Here is a 24,158-nt window from a genome sequence, read left to right on the forward strand (position 1 = left end):
TCATATCCATCACACATAGTGTATGATCCCTCATATCCATCACACATAGTGTATAATCCTTCATATCCATCACACATAGTGTATGATCCCTCATATCCATCACACATAGTGTATGATCCCTCATATCCATCACACATAGTGTATGATCCCTCATATCCATCACACATAGTGTATAATCCCTCATATCCATCACACATAGCGTATGATCCCTCATATCTATCACACAGTGTATGATCCCTCATATCCATCACACATAGTGTATGATCCCTCATATCCATCACACATAGTGTATGATCCCTCATATCCATCACACATAGTGTATGATCCCTCATATCCATCACACAGTGTATGATCCCTCATATCCATCACACATAGCGTATGATCCCTCATATCCATCACACATAGTGTATAATCCTTCATATCCATCACACATAGTGTATGATTCCTCATATCCATCACACAGTGTATAATCCTTCATATCCATCACACATAGTGTATGATCCCTCATATCCATCACACATAGTGTATGATCCCTCATATCCATCACACATAGTGTATGATCCTTCATATCCATCACACATAGTGTATGATCCTTCATATCCATCACACATAGTGTATGATCCTTCATATCCATCACACATAGTGTATGATCCCTCATATCCATCACACAGTGTATGATCCCTCATATCCATCACACATAGTGTATGATCCCTCATATCCATCACACATAGTGTATGATCCTTCATATCCATCACACATAGTGTATAATCCTTCATATCCATCACACATAGTGTATGATCCCTCATATCCATCACACATAGTGTATAATCCCTTATATCCATCACACAGTGTATGATCCCTCATATCCATCACACATAGTGTATGATCCCTCATATCCATCACACATAGTGTATAATCCTTCATATCCATCACACATAGTGTATGATCCCTCATATCCATCACACATAGTGTATAATCCCTCATATCCATCACACAGTGTATGATCCCTCATATCCATCACACATAGTGTATGATCCCTCATATCCATCACACATAGTGTATAATCCTTCATATCCATCACACATAGTGTATGATCCCTCATATCCATCACACATAGTGTATGATCCCTCATATCCATCACACAGTGTATGATCCTTCATATCCATCACACAGTGTATGATCCCTCATATCCATCACACATAGTGTATGATCCCTCATATCCATCACACAGTGTATAATCCTTCATATCCATCACACATAGTGTATGATCCCTCATATCCATCACACATAGTGTATGATCCCTCATATCCATCACACATAGTGTATGATCCTTCATATCCATCACACATAGTGTATGATCCTTCATATCCATCACACATAGTGTATGATCCTTCATATCCATCACACATAGTGTATGATCCTTCATATCTATCACACAGAGTGTATGATCCTTCATATCCATCACACATAGTGTATGATCCCTCATATCCATCACACATAGTGTATGATCCCTCATATCCATCACACATAGTGTATGATCCCTCATATCCATCACACATAGTGTATGATCCTTCATATCTATCACACAGAGTGTATGATCCTTCATATCTATCACACATAGTGTATGATCCCTCATATCCATCACACAGTGTATGATCCTTCATATTCATCACACATAGTGTATAATCCTTCATATCCATCACACATAGTGTATGATCCCTCATATCCATCACACATAGTGTATGATCCTTCATATCCATCACACAGTGTATGATCCCTCATATCCATCACACATAGTGTATGATCCCTCATATCCATCACACAGTGTATGATCCCTCATATCCATCACACATAGTGTATGATCCCTCATATCCATCACACAGTGTATAATCCTTCATATCCATCACACATAGTGTATGATTCCTCATATCCATCACACAGTGTATAATCCTTCATATCCATCACACATAGTGTATGATCCCTCATATCCATCACACATAGTGTATGATCCCTCATATCCATCACACATAGTGTATGATCCCTCATATCCATCACACATAGTGTATGATCCCTCATATCCATCACACATAGTGTATGATCCCTCATATCAATCACACATAGTGTATGATCCTTCATATCCATCACACAGAGTGTATGATCCTTCATATCCATCACACATAGCGTATGATCCCTCATATCCATCACACATAGCGAATGATCCTTCATATCCATCACACATAGCGTATGATCCCTCATATCCATCACACATAGCGTATGATCCTTCATATCCATCACACATAGCGTATGATCACTCATATCCATCACACATAGCGTATGATTCCTCATATCCATCACACATAGCGTATGATCCCTCATATCCATCACACATAGCGTATAATCCTTCATATCCATCACACATAGCGTATGATCCCTCATATCCATCACACATAGCGTATGATCCCTCATATCCTTCACACATAGCGTATGATCCCTCATATCCATCACACATAGTGTATGATCCCTCATATCCATCACACATAGTGTATGATCCTTCATATCCATCACACAGTGTATGATCCTTCATATCCATCACACATAGTGTATGATCCCTCATATCCATCACACAGTGTATGATCCCTCATATCCATCACACATAGCGTATGATCCCTCATATCCATCACACATAGTGTATAATCCTTCATATCCATCACACATAGTGTATGATTCCTCATATCCATCACACAGTGTATAATCCTTCATATCCATCACACATAGTGTATGATCCCTCATATCCATCACACATAGTGTATGATCCCTCATATCCATCACACATAGTGTATGATCCTTCATATCCATCACACATAGTGTATGATCCTTCATATCCATCACACATAGTGTATGATCCTTCATATCCATCACACATAGTGTATGATCCCTCATATCCATCACACAGTGTATGATCCCTCATATCCATCACACATAGTGTATGATCCCTCATATCCATCACACATAGTGTATGATCCTTCATATCCATCACACATAGTGTATAATCCTTCATATCCATCACACAGAGTGTATGATCCCTCATATCCATCACACATAGTGTATGATCCCTCATATCCATCACACATAGTGTATAATCCCTCATATCCATCACACAGTGTATGATCCCTCATATCCATCACACATAGTGTATGATCCCTCATATCCATCACACATAGTGTATAATCCTTCATATCCATCACACATAGTGTATGATCCCTCATATCCATCACACATAGTGTATGATCCCTCATATCCATCACACAGTGTATGATCCTTCATATCCATCACACAGTGTATGATCCCTCATATCCATCACACATAGTGTATGATCCCTCATATCCATCACACAGTGTATAATCCTTCATATCCATCACACATAGTGTATGATCCCTCATATCCATCACACATAGTGTATGATCCCTCATATCCATCACACATAGTGTATGATCCTTCATATCCATCACACATAGTGTATGATCCTTCATATCCATCACACATAGTGTATGATCCTTCATATCCATCACACATAGTGTATGATCCTTCATATCCATCACACATAGTGTATGATCCTTCATATCTATCACACAGAGTGTATGATCCTTCATATCTATCACACATAGTGTATGATCCCTCATATCCATCACACATAGCGTATGATCCCTCATATCCATCACACATAGCGTATGATCCTTCATATCCATCACACATAGCGTATGATCCCTCATATCCATCACACATAGTGTATGATCCTTCATATTCATCACACATAGTGTATAATCCTTCATATCCATCACACATAGTGTATAATCCTTCATATCCATCACACATAGTGTATGATTCCTCATATCCATCACACAGTGTATAATCCTTCATATCCATCACACATAGTGTATGATCCCTCATATCCATCACACATAGTGTATGATCCCTCATATCAATCACACATAGTGTATGATCCTTCATATCCATCACACATAGCGTATGATCCTTCATATCCATCACACAGAGTGTATGATCCTTCATATCCATCACACATAGCGTATGATCCCTCATATCCATCACACATAGCGAATGATCCTTCATATCCATCACACATAGCGTATGATCCCTCATATCCATCACACATAGCGTATGATCCTTCATATCCATCACACATAGCGTATGATCACTCATATCCATCACACATAGCGTATGATTCCTCATATCCATCACACATAGCGTATGATCCCTCATATCCATCACACATAGCGTATAATCCTTCATATCCATCACACATAGCGTATGATCCCTCATATCCATCACACATAGCGTATGATCCCTCATATCCTTCACACATAGCGTATGATCCCTCATATCCATCACACATAGTGTATGATCCCTCATATCCATCACACATAGTGTATGATCCTTCATATCCATCACACAGTGTATGATCCTTCATATCCATCACACATAGTGTATGATCCCTCATATCCATCACACATAGCGTATGATCCTCATATCCATCACACATAGTGTACGATCCCTCATATCCATCACACATAGCGTATGATCCCTCATATCCATCACACATAGTGTACGATCCCTCATATCCATCACACAGTGTATGATCCCTCATATCCATCACACATAGTGTATGATCCCTCATATCCATCACACATAGTGTATGATCCTTCATATCCATCACACATAGCGTATGATCCTTCATATCCATCACACATAGTGTATGATCCCTCATATCCATCACACATAGTGTATGATCCTTCATATCCATCACACATAGTGTATGATCCCTCATATCCATCACACATAGCGTATGATCCTTCATATCCATCACACATAGCGTATGATCCCTCATATCCATCACACATAGTGTATGATCCCTCATATCCATCACACATAGCGTATGATCTCTCATATCCATCACACATAGTGTATGATCCTTCATATCCATCACACATAGCGTATGATCCTTCATATCCATCACACATAGCGTATGATCCCTCATATCCATCACACATAGGGTATGATCCTTCATATCCATCACACATAGCGTATGATCCTTCATATCCATCACACATAGCGTATGATCCCTCATATCCATCACACATAGTGTATGATCCTTCATATCCATCACACATAGTGTATGATCCCTCATATCCATCACACATAGTGCATGATCCCTCATATCCATCACACAGTGTATGATCCCTCATATCCATCACACATAGTGTATGATCCCTCATATCCATCACACATAGTGTATAATCCTTCATATCCATCACACATAGTGTATGATCCCTCATATCCATCACACATAGTGTATGATCCCTCATATCCATCACACATAGTGTATGATCCCTCATATCCATCACACATAGTGTATGATTCCTCATATCCATCACACATAGTGTATGATCCCTTCATATCCATCTACACTATAGTGTATGATCCTTCATATCCATCACACATAGTGTATGATCCTTCATATCCATCACACATAGTGTATGATCCCTCATATCCATCACACATAGCGTATGATCCCTCATATCCATCACACATAGCGTATGATCCTTCATATCCATCACACATAGCGTATGATCCTTCATATCCATCACACATAGTGTATGATCCTTCATATCCATCACACATAGTGTATGATCCCTCATATCCATCACACATAGCGTATGATCCTTCATATCCATCACACATAGTGTATGATCCCTCATATCCATCACACATAGTGTATGATCCCTCATATCCATCACACATAGCGTATGATTCCTCATATCCATCACACATAGCGTATGATCCCTCATATCCATCACACATAGTGTATGATCCTCATATCCATCACACATAGTGTATGATCCCTCATATCCATCACACATAGTGTATGATCCCTCATATCCATCACACATAGTGTATGATCCCTCATATCCATCACACATAGTGTATGATCCCTCATATCCATCACACATAGTGTATGATCCCTCATATCCATCACACATAGTGTATGATCCTTCATATCCATCACACATATAGTGTATGATCCTTCATATCCATCACACATAGTGTATAATCCTTCATATCCATCACACATAGTGTATAATCCTTCATATCCATCACACATAGTGTATGATCCCTCATATCCATCACACATAGTGTATGATTCCTCATATCCATCACACATAGTGTATAATCCTTCATATCCATCACACATAGTGTATGATCCTTCATATCCATCACACATAGTGTATGATCCCTCATATCCATCACACATAGTGTATAATCCTTCATATCCATCACACATAGTGTATGATCCTTCATATCCATCACACATAGTGTATGATCCCTCATATTCATCACACATAGCGTATGATTCCTCATATCCATCACACATAGCGTATGATTCCTCATATCCATCACACATAGCGTATGATCCCTCATATCCTTCACACATAGCGTATGATCCCTCATATCCATCACACATAGTGTATGATCCTTCATATCCATCACACATAGTGTATGATCCCTCATATCCATCACACATAGTGTATGATCCCTCATATCCATCACACATAGTGTATGATCCCTCATATCCATCACACATAGTGTATGATCCCTCATATCCATCACACAGTGTATGATCCTTCATATCCATCACACATAGTGTATGATCCCTCATATCCATCACACATAGCGTATGATCCCTCATATCCATCACACATAGCGTATGATCCCTCATATCCATCACACATAGCGTATGATCCCTCATATCCATCACACATAGCGTATGATCCCTCATATCCATCACACATAGTGTATGATCCTTCATATCCATCACACATAGTGTATGATCCCTCATATCCATCACACATAGTGTATGATCCCTCATATCCATCACACATAGCGTATGATCCCTCATATCCATCACACATAGCGTATGATCTCTCATATCCATCACACACAGTGTATGATCCCTCATATCCATCACACATAGTGTACGATCCCTCATATCCATCACACAGTGTATGATCCTTCATATCCATCACACATAGCGTATGATCCCTCATATCCATCACACATAGCGTATGATCCCTCATATCCATCACACATAGTGTATGATCCTTCATATCCATCACACATAGCGTATGATCCTTCATATCCATCACCCATAGTGTATGATCCTTCATATCCATCACACATAGCGTATGATCCCTCATATCCATCACACATAGCGTATGATCCCTCATATCCATCACACAGTGTATAATTCCTCATATCCATCACACATAGTGTATGATTCCTCATATCCATCACACATAGCGTATGATCCCTCATATCCATCACACAGTGTATGATCCTTCATATCCATCACACATAGCGTATGATCCCTCATATTCATCACACATAGCGTATGATCCCTCATATCCATCACACAGAGTGTATGATCCTTCATATCCATCACACATAGTGTATGATCCCTCATATCCATCACACATAGTGTATGATCCTTCATATCCATCACACAGAGTGTATGATCCTTCATATCCATCACACATGGTGTATGATCCCTCATATCCATCACACATAGTGTATGATCCCTCATATCCATCACACATAGTGTATGATCCCTCATATCCATCACACATAGCGTATGATTCCTCATATCCATCACGTGACCTTCGCATAGTGTATGATCCCTCATATCCATCACACATAGTGTATGATCCCTCATATCCATCACACATAGCGTATGATCCCTCATATCCATCACACATAGCGTATGATCCCTCATATCCATCACACATAGTGTATAATCCCTCATATCCATCACACATAGCGTATGATCCCTCATATCTATCACACAGTGTATGATCCCTCATATCCATCACACATAGTGTATGATCCCTCATATCCATCACACATAGTGTATGATCCCTCATATCCATCACACATAGTGTATGATCCCTCATATCCATCACACAGTGTATGATCCCTCATATCCATCACACATAGCGTATGATCCCTCATATCCATCACACATAGTGTATAATCCTTCATATCCATCACACATAGTGTATGATTCCTCATATCCATCACACAGTGTATAATCCTTCATATCCATCACACATAGTGTATGATCCTTCATATCCATCACACATAGTGTATGATCCCTCATATCCATCACACATAGTGTATGATCCCTCATATCCATCACACATAGTGTATGATCCTTCATATCCATCACACATAGTGTATGATCCTTCATATCCATCACACATAGTGTATGATCCTTCATATCCATCACACATAGTGTATGATCCCTCATATCCATCACACAGTGTATGATCCCTCATATCCATCACACATAGTGTATGATCCCTCATATCCATCACACATAGTGTATGATCCTTCATATCCATCACACATAGTGTATAATCCTTCATATCCATCACACATAGTGTATGATCCCTCATATCCATCACACATAGTGTATAATCCCTCATATCCATCACACAGTGTATGATCCCTCATATCCATCACACATAGTGTATGATCCCTCATATCCATCACACATAGTGTATAATCCTTCATATCCATCACACATAGTGTATGATCCCTCATATCCATCACACATAGTGTATAATCCCTCATATCCATCACACAGTGTATGATCCCTCATATCCATCACACATAGTGTATGATCCCTCATATCCATCACACATAGTGTATAATCCTTCATATCCATCACACATAGTGTATGATCCCTCATATCCATCACACATAGTGTATGATCCCTCATATCCATCACACAGTGTATGATCCTTCATATCCATCACACAGTGTATGATCCCTCATATCCATCACACATAGTGTATGATCCCTCATATCCATCACACAGTGTATAATCCTTCATATCCATCACACATAGTGTATGATCCCTCATATCCATCACACATAGTGTATGATCCCTCATATCCATCACACATAGTGTATGATCCTTCATATCCATCACACATAGTGTATGATCCTTCATATCCATCACACATAGTGTATGATCCTTCATATCCATCACACATAGTGTATGATCCTTCATATCTATCACACAGAGTGTATGATCCTTCATATCCATCACACATAGTGTATGATCCTTCATATCCATCACACATAGTGTATGATCCTTCATATCTATCACACAGAGTGTATGATCCTTCATATCTATCACACATAGTGTATGATCCCTCATATCCATCACACATAGCGTATGATCCCTCATATCCATCACACATAGCGTATGATCCTTCATATCCATCACACATAGCGTATGATCCCTCATATCCATCACACAGTGTATGATCCTTCATATTCATCACACATAGTGTATAATCCTTCATATCCATCACACATAGTGTATGATCCCTCATATCCATCACACATAGTGTATGATCCTTCATATCCATCACACAGTGTATGATCCCTCATATCCATCACACATAGTGTATGATCCCTCATATCCATCACACAGTGTATAATCCTTCATATCCATCACACATAGTGTATGATTCCTCATATCCATCACACAGTGTATAATCCTTCATATCCATCACACATAGTGTATGATCCCTCATATCCATCACACATAGTGTATGATCCCTCATATCCATCACACATAGTGTATGATCCCTCATATCCATCACACATAGTGTATGATCCCTCATATCCATCACACATAGTGTATGATCCCTCATATCAATCACACATAGTGTATGATCCTTCATATCCATCACACATAGCGTATGATCCTTCATATCCATCACACAGAGTGTATGATCCTTCATATCCATCACACATAGCGTATGATCCCTCATATCCATCACACATAGCGAATGATCCTTCATATCCATCACACATAGCGTATGATCCCTCATATCCATCACACATAGCGTATGATCCTTCATATCCATCACACATAGCGTATGATCACTCATATCCATCACACATAGCGTATGATTCCTCATATCCATCACACATAGCGTATGATCCCTCATATCCATCACACATAGCGTATAATCCTTCATATCCATCACACATAGCGTATGATCCCTCATATCCATCACACATAGCGTATGATCCCTCATATCCTTCACACATAGCGTATGATCCCTCATATCCATCACACATAGTGTATGATCCCTCATATCCATCACACATAGTGTATGATCCTTCATATCCATCACACAGTGTATGATCCTTCATATCCATCACACAGTGTATGATCCCTCATATCCATCACACAGTGTATGATCCCTCATATCCATCACACATAGCGTATGATCCCTCATATCCATCACACATAGTGTATAATCCTTCATATCCATCACACATAGTGTATGATTCCTCATATCCATCACACAGTGTATAATCCTTCATATCCATCACACATAGTGTATGATCCCTCATATCCATCACACATAGTGTATGATCCCTCATATCCATCACACATAGTGTATGATCCTTCATATCCATCACACATAGTGTATGATCCTTCATATCCATCACACATAGTGTATGATCCTTCATATCCATCACACATAGTGTATGATCCCTCATATCCATCACACAGTGTATGATCCCTCATATCCATCACACATAGTGTATGATCCCTCATATCCATCACACATAGTGTATGATCCTTCATATCCATCACACATAGTGTATAATCCTTCATATCCATCACACAGAGTGTATGATCCCTCATATCCATCACACATAGTGTATGATCCCTCATATCCATCACACATAGTGTATAATCCCTCATATCCATCACACAGTGTATGATCCCTCATATCCATCACACATAGTGTATGATCCCTCATATCCATCACACATAGTGTATAATCCTTCATATCCATCACACATAGTGTATGATCCCTCATATCCATCACACATAGTGTATGATCCCTCATATCCATCACACAGTGTATGATCCTTCATATCCATCACACAGTGTATGATCCCTCATATCCATCACACATAGTGTATGATCCCTCATATCCATCACACAGTGTATAATCCTTCATATCCATCACACATAGTGTATGATCCCTCATATCCATCACACATAGTGTATGATCCCTCATATCCATCACACATAGTGTATGATCCTTCATATCCATCACACATAGTGTATGATCCTTCATATCCATCACACATAGTGTATGATCCTTCATATCCATCACACATAGTGTATGATCCTTCATATCCATCACACATAGTGTATGATCCTTCATATCTATCACACAGAGTGTATGATCCTTCATATCTGTCACACATAGTGTATGATCCCTCATATCCATCACACATAGCGTATGATCCCTCATATCCATCACACATAGCGTATGATCCTTCATATCCATCACACATAGCGTATGATCCCTCATATCCATCACACATAGTGTATGATCCTTCATATTCATCACACATAGTGTATAATCCTTCATATCCATCACACATAGTGTATAATCCTTCATATCCATCACACATAGTGTATGATCCCTCATATCAATCACACATAGTGTATGATCCTTCATATCCATCACACATAGCGTATGATCCTTCATATCCATCACACAGAGTGTATGATCCTTCATATCCATCACACATAGCGTATGATCCCTCATATCCATCACACATAGCGAATGATCCTTCATATCCATCACACATAGCGTATGATCCCTCATATCCATCACACATAGCGTATGATCCTTCATATCCATCACACATAGCGTATGATCACTCATATCCATCACACATAGCGTATGATTCCTCATATCCATCACACATAGCGTATGATCCCTCATATCCATCACACATAGCGTATAATCCTTCATATCCATCACACATAGCGTATGATCCCTCATATCCATCACACATAGCGTATGATCCCTCATATCCTTCACACATAGCGTATGATCCCTCATATCCATCACACATAGTGTATGATCCCTCATATCCATCACACATAGTGTATGATCCTTCATATCCATCACACAGTGTATGATCCTTCATATCCATCACACATAGTGTATGATCCCTCATATCCATCACACATAGCGTATGATCCTCATATCCATCACACATAGTGTACGATCCCTCATATCCATCACACATAGCGTATGATCCCTCATATCCATCACACATAGTGTACGATCCCTCATATCCATCACACAGTGTATGATCCCTCATATCCATCACACATAGTGTATGATCCCTCATATCCATCACACATAGTGTATGATCCTTCATATCCATCACACATAGTGTATGATCCCTCATATCCATCACACATAGCGTATGATCCTTCATATCCATCACACATAGTGTATGATCCCTCATATCCATCACACATAGTGTATGATCCTTCATATCCATCACACATAGTGTATGATCCCTCATATCCATCACACATAGCGTATGATCCTTCATATCCATCACACATAGTGTATGATCCCTCATATCCATCACACATAGTGTATGATCCCTCATATCCATCACACATAGCGTATGATCTCTCATATCCATCACACATAGTGTATGATCCTTCATATCCATCACACATAGCGTATGATCCTTCATATCCATCACACATAGCGTATGATCCCTCATATCCATCACACATAGGGTATGATCCTTCATATCCATCACACATAGCGTATGATCCTTCATATCCATCACACATAGCGTATGATCCCTCATATCCATCACACATAGTGTATGATCCTTCATATCCATCACACATAGTGTATGATCCCTCATATCCATCACACATAGTGCATGATCCCTCATATCCATCACACAGTGTATGATCCCTCATATCCATCACACATAGTGTATGATCCCTCATATCCATCACACATAGTGTATAATCCTTCATATCCATCACACATAGTGTATGATCCCTCATATCCATCACACATAGTGTATGATCCCTCATATCCATCACACATAGTGTATGATCCCTCATATCCATCACACATAGTGTATGATTCCTCATATCCATCACACATGGTGTATGATCCCTCATATTCATTACCATATAGTGTATGATCCTTCATATCTATCACACATAGTGTATGATCCTTCATATCCATCACACATAGTGTATGATCCCTCATATCCATCACACATAGCGTATGATCCCTCATATCCATCACACAGTGTATGATCCCTCATATCCATCACACATAGTGTATGATCCCTCATATCCATCACACATAGTGTATGATCCTTCATATCCATCACACATAGTGTATAATCCCTCATATTCATTACCATATAGTGTATGATCCTTCATATCTATCACACATAGTGTATGATCCTTCATATCCATCACACATAGTGTATGATCCCTCATATCCATCACACATAGTGTATGATCCCTCATATCCATCACACAGTGTATGATCCCTCATATCCATCAAACATAGTGTATGATCCCTCATATCCATCACACATAGTGTATGATCCTTCATATCCATCACACATAGTGTATAATCCTTCATATCCATCACACAGAGTGTATGATCCCTCATATCCATCACACATAGTGTATGATCCCTCATATCCATCACACATAGTGTATAATCCCTCATATCCATCACACAGTGTATGATCCCTCATATCCATCACACATAGTGTATGATCCCTCATATCCATCACACATAGTGTATAATCCTTCATATCCATCACACATAGTGTATGATCCCTCATATCCATCACACATAGTGTATGATCCCTCATATCCATCACACAGTGTATGATCCTTCATATCCATCACACAGTGTATGATCCCTCATATCCATCACACATAGTGTATGATCCCTCATATCCATCACACAGTGTATAATCCTTCATATCCATCACACATAGTGTATGATCCCTCATATCCATCACACATAGTGTATGATCCCTCATATCCATCACACATAGTGTATGATCCTTCATATCCATCACACATAGTGTATGATCCTTCATATCCATCACACATAGTGTATGATCCTTCATATCCATCACACATAGTGTATGATCCTTCATATCCATCACACATAGTGTATGATCCTTCATATCTATCACACAGAGTGTATGATCCTTCATATCTGTCACACATAGTGTATGATCCCTCATATCCATCACACATAGCGTATGATCCCTCATATCCATCACACATAGCGTATGATCCTTCATATCCATCACACATAGCGTATGATCCCTCATATCCATCACACATAGTGTATGATCCTTCATATTCATCACACATAGTGTATAATCCTTCATATCCATCACACATAGTGTATAATCCTTCATATCCATCACACATAGTGTATGATTCCTCATATCCATCACACAGTGTATAATCCTTCATATCCATCACACATAGTGTATGATCCCTCATATCAATCACACATAGTGTATGATCCTTCATATCCATCACACATAGCGTATGATCCTTCATATCCATCACACAGAGTGTATGATCCTTCATATCCATCACACATAGCGTATGATCCCTCATATCCATCACACATAGCGAATGATCCTTCATATCCATCACACATAGCGTATGATCCCTCATATCCATCACACATAGCGTATGATCCTTCATATCCATCACACATAGCGTATGATCACTCATATCCATCACACATAGCGTATGATTCCTCATATCCATCACACATAGCGTATGATCCCTCATATCCATCACACATAGCGTATAATCCTTCATATCCATCACACATAGCGTATGATCCCTCATATCCATCACACATAGCGTATGATCCCTCATATCCTTCACACATAGCGTATGATCCCTCATATCCATCACACATAGTGTATGATCCCTCATATCCATCACACATAGTGTATGATCCTTCATATCCATCACACAGTGTATGATCCTTCATATCCATCACACATAGTGTATGATCCCTCATATCCATCACACATAGCGTATGATCCTCATATCCATCACACATAGTGTACGATCCCTCATATCCATCACACATAGCGTATGATCCCTCATATCCATCACACATAGTGTACGATCCCTCATATCCATCACACAGTGTATGATCCCTCATATCCATCACACATAGTGTATGATCCCTCATATCCATCACACATAGTGTATGATCCTTCATATCCATCACACATAGTGTATGATCCCTCATATCCATCACACATAGCGTATGATCCTTCATATCCATCACACATAGTGTATGATCCCTCATATCCATCACACATAGTGTATGATCCTTCATATCCATCACACATAGTGTATGATCCCTCATATCCATCACACATAGCGTATGATCCTTCATATCCATCACACATAGTGTATGATCCCTCATATCCATCACACATAGTGTATGATCCCTCATATCCATCACACATAGCGTATGATCTCTCATATCCATCACACATAGTGTATGATCCTTCATATCCATCACACATAGCGTATGATCCTTCATATCCATCACACATAGCGTATGATCCCTCATATCCATCACACATAGGGTATGATCCTTCATATCCATCACACATAGCGTATGATCCTTCATATCCATCACACATAGCGTATGATCCCTCATATCCATCACACATAGTGTATGATCCTTCATATCCATCACACATAGTGTATGATCCCTCATATCCATCACACATAGTGCATGATCCCTCATATCCATCACACAGTGTATGATCCCTCATATCCATCACACATAGTGTATGATCCCTCATATCCATCACACATAGTGTATAATCCTTCATATCCATCACACATAGTGTATGATCCCTCATATCCATCACACATAGTGTATGATCCCTCATATCCATCACACATAGTGTATGATCCCTCATATCCATCACACATAGTGTATGATTCCTCATATCCATCACACATGGTGTATGATCCCTCATATTCATTACCATATAGTGTATGATCCTTCATATCTATCACACATAGTGTATGATCCTTCATATCCATCACACATAGTGTATGATCCCTCATATCCATCACACATAGCGTATGATCCCTCATATCCATCACACATAGCGTATGATCCTTCATATCCATCACACATAGCGTATGATCCTTCATATCCATCACACAGAGTGTATGATCCTTCATATCCATCACACATAGTGTATGATCCCTCATATCCATCACACATAGCGTATGATCCTTCATATCCATCACACATAGCGTATGATCCCTCATATCCATCACACATAGCGTATGATTCCTCATATCCATCACACATAGCGTATGATCCCTCATATCCATCACACATAGTGTACGATCCTTCATATCCATCACACAGTGTATGATCCCTCATATCCTTCACACATAGTGTATGATCCCTCATATCCATCACACATAGCGTATGATCCCTCATATCCATCACACATAGTGTATGATCCCTCATATCCATCACACATAGTGTATGATCCCTCATATCCATCACACATAGTGTATGATCCCTCATATCCATCACACATAGTGTATGATCCTTCATATCCATCACATATAGTGTATGATCCTTCATATCCATCACACATAGTGTATGATCCTTCATATCCATCACACATAGTGTATAATCCTTCATATCCATCACACATAGTGTATAATCCTTCATATCCATCACACATAGTGTATGATCCCTCATATCCATCACACATAGCGTATGATCCTTCATATCCATCACACATAGTGTATGATCCCTCATATCCATCACACATAGTGTATGATCCCTCATATCCATCACACATAGCGTATGATCTCTCATATCCATCACACATAGTGTATGATCCTTCATATCCATCACACATAGCGTATGATCCTTCATATCCATCACACATAGCGTATGATCCCTCATATCCATCACACATAGGGTATGATCCTTCATATCCATCACACATAGCGTATGATCCTTCATATCCATCACACATAGCGTATGATCCCTCATATCCATCACACATAGTGTATGATCCTTCATATCCATCACACATAGTGTATGATCCCTCATATCCATCACACATAGTGCATGATCCCTCATATCCATCACACAGTGTATGATCCCTCATATCCATCACACATAGTGTATAATCCTTCATATCCATCACACATAGTGTATGATCCCTCATATCCATCACACATAGTGTATGATCCCTCATATCCATCACACATAGTGTATGATCCCTCATATCCATCACACATAGTGTATGATTCCTCATATCCATCACACATGGTGTATGATCCCTCATATTCATTACCATATAGTGTATGATCCTTCATATCTATCACACATAGTGTATGATCCTTCATATCCATCACACATAGTGTATGATCCCTCATATCCATCACACATAGCGTATGATCCCTCATATCCATCACACATAGCGTATGATCCTTCATATCCATCACACATAGCGTATGATCCTTCATATCCATCACACAGAGTGTATGATCCTTCATATCCATCACACATAGTGTATGATCCCTCATATCCATCACACATAGCGTATGATCCTTCATATCCATCACACATAGCGTATGATCCCTCATATCCATCACACATAGCGTATGATTCCTCATATCCATCACACATAGCGTATGATCCCTCATATCCATCACACATAGTGTACGATCCTTCATATCCATCACACAGTGTATGATCCCTCATATCCTTCACACATAGTGTATGATCCCTCATATCCATCACACATAGCGTATGATCCCTCATATCCATCACACATAGTGTATGATCCCTCATATCCATCACACATAGTGTATGATCCCTCATATCCATCACACATAGTGTATGATCCCTCATATCCATCACACATAGTGTATGATCCTTCATATCCATCACATATAGTGTATGATCCTTCATATCCATCACACATAGTGTATGATCCTTCATATCCATCACACATAGTGTATAATCCTTCATATCCATCACACATAGTGTATAATCCTTCATATCCATCACACATAGTGTATGATCCCTCATATCCATCACACATAGTGTATGATTCCTCATATCCATCACACATAGTGTATAATCCTTCATATCCATCACACATAGTGTATGATCCTTCATATCCATCACACATAGTGTATGATCCCTCATATCCATCACACATAGTGTATAATCCTTCATATCCATCACACATAGTGTATGATCCTTCATATCCATCACACATAGTGTATGATCCCTCATATTCATCACACATAGCGTATGATTCCTCATATCCATCACACATAGCGTATGATTCCTCATATCCATCACACATAGCGTATGATCCCTCATATCCTTCACACATAGCGTATGATCCCTCATATCCATCACACATAGTGTATGATCCTTCATATCCATCACACATAGTGTATGATCCCTCATATCCATCACACATAGTGTATGATCCCTCATATCCATCACACATAGTGTATGATCCCTCATATCCATCACACATAGTGTATGATCCCTCATATCCATCACACAGTGTATGATCCTTCATATCCATCACACATAGTGTATGATCCCTCATATCCATCACACATAGCGTATGATCCCTCATATCCATCACACATAGCGTATGATCCCTCATATCCATCACACATAGCGTATGATTCCTCATATCCATCACACATAGCGTATGATCCCTCATATCCATCACACATAGGGTATGATCCTTCATATCCATCACACATAGTGTATGATCCCTCATATCCATCACACATAGTGTATGATCCCTCATATCCATCACACATAGCGTATGATCCCTCATATCCATCACACATAGCGTATGATCTCTCATATCCATCACACACAGTGTATGATCCCTCATATCCATCACACATAGTGTACGATCCCTCATATCCATCACACAGTGTATGATCCTTCATATCCATCACACATAGCGTATGATCCCTCATATCCATCACACATAGCGTATGATCCCTCATATCCATCACACATAGTGTATGATCCTTCATATCCATCACACATAGCGTATGATCCTTCATATCCATCACCCATAGTGTATGATCCTTCATATCCATCACACATAGCGTATGATCCCTCATATCCATCACACATAGCGTATGATCCCTCATATCCATCACACAGTGTATAATTCCTCATATCCATCACACATAGTGTATGATTCCTCATATCCATCACACATAGCGTATGATCCCTCATATCCATCACACAGTGTATGATCCTTCATATCCATCACACATAGCGTATGATCCCTCATATTCATCACACATAGCGTATGATCCCTCATATCCATCACACAGAGTGTATGATCCTTCATATCCATCACACATAGTGTATGATCCCTCATATCCATCACACATAGTGTATGATCCTTCATATCCATCACACAGAGTGTATGATCCTTCATATCCATCACACATGGTGTATGATCCCTCATATCCATCACACATAGTGTATGATCCCTCATATCCATCACACATAGTGTATGATCCCTCATATTCATTACCATATAGTGTATGATCCCTCATATCCATCACACATAGTGTATGATCCCTCATATCCATCACACATAGTGTATGATCCCTCATATCCATCACACATAGCGTATGATTCCTCATATCCATCACGTGACCTTCGCATAGTGTATGATCCCTCATATCCATCACACATAGTGTATGATCCCTCATATCCATCACACATAGCGTATGATTCCTCATATCCATCACGTGACCTTCACATAGTGTATGATCCCTCATATCCATTACCGCATAGTGTATGATGCTTCATATCCATCACACATAGCGTATGATCCCTCATATCCATCACATGACCATCACACATAGTGTATGATCCTTCATATCCATTACCACATAGTGTATGATCCTTCATGTACACCCAGAAAGCACTGCAAACTCTCTGAGACAGAGAGTCTGTATACAGGGTGCAGGAGAGGACATATGTATGAAGGGTGGAGGAGAGGACATATGTATGAAGGGTAAGGATGACATGTATGAAGGGTGGAGGAGAGGACATGTATGAAGGGTGGAGGAGAGGACATGTATGAAGGGTAAGGATGACATGTATGAAGGATGGAGGAGAGGACATGTATGAAGGGTAAGGATGACATGTATGAAGGGTGGAGGAGAGGACATGTATGAAGGGTGAAGGAGAGGACATGTATGGAGGAGAGGACATATGTATGAAGGGTGGAGGAGAGGACATGTATGAAGGGTGGAGGAGAGGACATGTATGAAGGGTAAGGATGACATGTATGAAGGGTAAGGATGACATGTATGAAGGGTGGAGGAGAGGACATGTATGAAGGGTAAGGATGACATGTATGAAGGGTGCAGGAGAGGACATGTATGAAGGGTAAGGATGACATGTATGAAGGGTAAGGATGACATGTATGAAGGGTGGAGGAGAGGACATATGTATGAAGGGTGGAGGAGAGGACATATGTATGAAGGGTAAGGATGACATGTATGAAGGGTGGAGGAGAGGACATGTATGAAGGGTGGAGAAGAGGACATGTATGAAGGGTGGAGGAGAGGACATGTATGAAGGGTGGAGGAGAGGACATGTATGAAGGGTGGAGGAGAGGACATGTATGAAGGATGGATGAGAGGACATGTATGAAGGAGAGGACATTTATGAAGGGTGGAGGAGAGGACATATGTATGAAGGGTGGAGGAGAGGACATGTATGGAGGAGAGGACATGTATGAAGGATGGAGGAGAGGACATGTATGGAGGAGAGGACATGTATGAAGGGTAAGGATGACATGTATGAAGGGTGGAGGAGAGGACATGTATGGAGGAGAGGACATATGTATGAAGGGTGGAGGAGAGGACATATGTATGAAGGGTGGAGGAGAGGACATGTATGAAGGGTGGAGGAGAGGACATGTATGAAGGGTGGAGAGGACATGTATGAAGGGTGGAGGGAGGACATGTATGAAGGGTAAGGATTACATGTATGAAGGGTGGAGGAGAGGACATGTATGAAGGGTGGAGGAGAGGACATGTATGAAGGGTGGAGGAGAGGACATGTATGGAGGAGAGGACATGTATGAAGGGTAAGGATGACATGTATGAAGGGTGGAGGAGAGGACATGTATGGAGGAGAGGACATATGTATGAAGGGTGGAGGAGAGGACATGTATGGAGGAGAGGACATGTATGAAGGGTAAGGATGACATGTATGAAGGGTGGAGGGAGGACATGTATGAAGGGTAAGGATTACATGTATGAAGGGTGGAGGAGAGGACATGTATGAAGGGTGGAGGAGAGGACATGTATGAAGGGTAAGGATGACATGTATGAAGGGTGGAGGAGAGGACATGTATGAAGGGTAAGGATGACATGTATGAAGGGTGGAGGAGAGGACATGTATGAAGGGTGGAGGAGAGGACATGTATGAAGGGTGGAGGAGAGGACATGTATGAAGGGTGGAGGAGAGGACATGTATGAAGGGTAAGGATGACATGTATGAAGGGTGGAGGAGAGGACATGTATGAAGGGTGGAGGAGAGGACATGTATGAAGGGTGGAGGAGAGGACATGTATGAAGGGTGGAGGAGAGGACATGTATGAAGGGTGGAGGAGAGGACATGTATGAAGGGTAAGGATGACATGTATGAAGGGTGGAGGAGAGGACATGTATGAAGGGTGAGGGACACATATGAAATGCAGACAGCAGTCATGTATTAGGTGGTCTCACCATCAGATAGGGCCATGTCTTCTCCTTGCTGCGGTGTTCCCCCCGCAATGGAGTCGGGCCAGAACCTTTGCACTGGGCGGCTCTGCCCGCTCTTTTTCTTGGATTTCGGGGTATCGGTTGTGCTTGAATCCAGCATTGGTTGAAGGATTCTGCGTCTGGCATTGATAAACCTACAAAAACATGGAAGATGTGTGAATAAAGAGAGCACAGAGGGGCTTGGGCTGACCCCTGAAGGTGCCAACCATAGGGACCCCCACCCATCATTGTCCCCTGAGCGAAAGGAGCGGCAGTGTGCATGATGCTCAGCCTAAGGGGGCGGCAGTGTGCATGATGCTCAGCCTAAGGGAGCGGTAGACGCATGCTCAGCCTAAGGGAGCGGCAGTGTGCATGATGCTCAGCCTAAGGGAGCGGCAGTGTGCATGATGCTCAGCCTAAGGGAGCGGCAGTGTGCATGATGCTCAGCCTAAGGGAGCGGCAGTGTGCATGATGCTCAGCCTAAGGGAGCGGCAGTGTGCATGATGCTCAGCCTAAGGGGGTGGCAGTGTGCATGATGCTCAGCCTAAGGGAGCGGCAGTGTGCATGATGCTCAGCCTAAGGGGGCGGCAGTGTGCATGATGCTCAGCCTAAGGGAGCGGCAGTGTGCATGATGCTCAGCCTAAGGGGGCGGCAGTGTGCATGATGCTCAGCCTAAGGGAGCGGCAGTGTGCATGATGCTCAGCCTAAGGGAGCGGCAGTGTGCATGATGCTCAGCCTAAGGGGGCGGCAGTGTGCATGATGCTCAGCCTAAGGGGGCGGCAGTGTGCATGATGCTCAGCCTAAGGGAGCGGCAGTGTGCATGATGCTCAGCCTAAGGGAGCGGCAGTGTGCATGATGCTCAGCCTAAGGGAGCGGCAGTGTGCATGATGCTCAGCCTAAGGGAGCGGCAGTGTGCATGATGCTCAGCCTAAGGGAGCGGCAGTGTGCATGATGCTCAGCCTAAGGGGGCGGCAGTGTGCATGATGCTCAGCCTAAGGGAGCGGCAGTGTGCATGATGCTCAGCCTAAGGGAGCGGCAGTGTGCATGATGCTCAGCCTAAGGGAGCGGCAGTGTGCATGATGCTCAGCCTAAGGGAGCGGCAGTGTGCATGATGCTCAGCCTAAGGGAGCGGCAGTGTGCATGATGCTCAGCCTAAGGGAGCGGCAGTGTGCATGATGCTCAGCCTAAGGGAGCGGCAGTGTGCATGATGCTCAGCCTAAGGGAGCGGCAGTGTGCATGATGCTCAGCCTAAGGGAGCGGCAGTGTGCATGATGCTCAGCCTAAGGGAGCGGCAGTGTGCATGATGCTCAGCCTAAGGGAGCGGCAGTGTGCATGATGCTCAGCCTAAGGGAGCGGCAGTGTGCATGATGCTCAGCCTAAGGGGGCGGCAGTGTGCATGATGCTCAGCCTAAGGGAGCGGTAGGTGCATGCTCAGCCTATGGGAGCGGTAGGTGCATGCTCAGCCTCAGGGAGCGGTAGGTGCATGCTCAGCCTCAGGGAGCGGTAGGTGCATGCTCAGCCTCAGGGAGCGGTAGGTGCATGCTCAGCCTCAGGGAGCGGTAGGTGCATGCTCAGCCTCAGGGAGCGGTAGGTGCATGCTCAGCCTCAGGGAGCGGTGGGTGCATGCTCAGCCTCAGGGAGCGGTAGGTGCATGCTCAGCCTAAGGGAGCGGTAGGTGCATGCTCAGCCTAAGGGAGCGGTAGGTGCATGCTCAGCCTAAGGGAGCGGTAGGTGCATGCTAAGCCTAAGGGAGAGGTAGGTGCATGCTCTGCCTAAGGGAGCGGTAGGTGCATGCTCAGCCTAAGGGAGAGGTAGGTGCATGCTCAGCCTAAGGGAGCGGTAGGTGCATGCTCAGCCTAAGGGAGCAGTAGGTGCATGCTCAGCCTAAGGGAGCAGTAGGTGCATGCTCAGCCTAAGGGAGCGGTAGGTGCATGCTCAGTCTAAGGGAGCAGTAGGTGCATGCTCAGCCTAAGGGAGCAGAAGGTGCATGCTCAGCCTAAGGGAGCGGTAGGTGCATGCTCAGCCTAAGAGAGCGGTAGGTGCATGATCAGCCTAAGGGAGTGGTAGGTGCATGCTCAGCCTAAGGGAGCGGTAGGTGCATGCTCAGCCTAAGGGAGCGGTAGGTGCATGCTCAGCCTAAGGGAGCAGTAGGTGCATGCTCAGCCTAAGGGAGAGGTAGGTGCATGCTCAGCCTAAGGGAGCGGTAGGTGCATGCTCAGCCTAAGGGAGCAGTAGGTGCGTGCTCAGCCTAAGGGAGCGGTAGATGCGTGCTCAGCCTAAGGGAGAGGTAGGTGCATGCTCAGCC

At 41.9% G+C, this 24,158-nt stretch overlaps 1 protein-coding gene across 1 annotated transcript in view; it reads right to left on the reverse strand.

The window, feature by feature from the left end:
• The window catches only part of PKNOX1 (PBX/knotted 1 homeobox 1), a 75,973-nt gene that overhangs the window by 3,050 nt on the left and 48,765 nt on the right, over window positions 1-24,158 (reverse strand). The window contains exon 7 of the mRNA XM_056551843.1: window positions 21,839-22,008. Coding sequence (XP_056407818.1) covers window positions 21,839-22,008 — 170 coding nt within the window. The remainder of the gene's footprint in view (window positions 1-21,838; window positions 22,009-24,158) is intronic.

The sequence above is a fragment of the Hyla sarda genome, unplaced genomic scaffold (assembly GCF_029499605.1).
Source record: "Hyla sarda isolate aHylSar1 unplaced genomic scaffold, aHylSar1.hap1 scaffold_1240, whole genome shotgun sequence".
Taxonomy (NCBI): Eukaryota; Metazoa; Chordata; class Amphibia; order Anura; family Hylidae; genus Hyla; species Hyla sarda.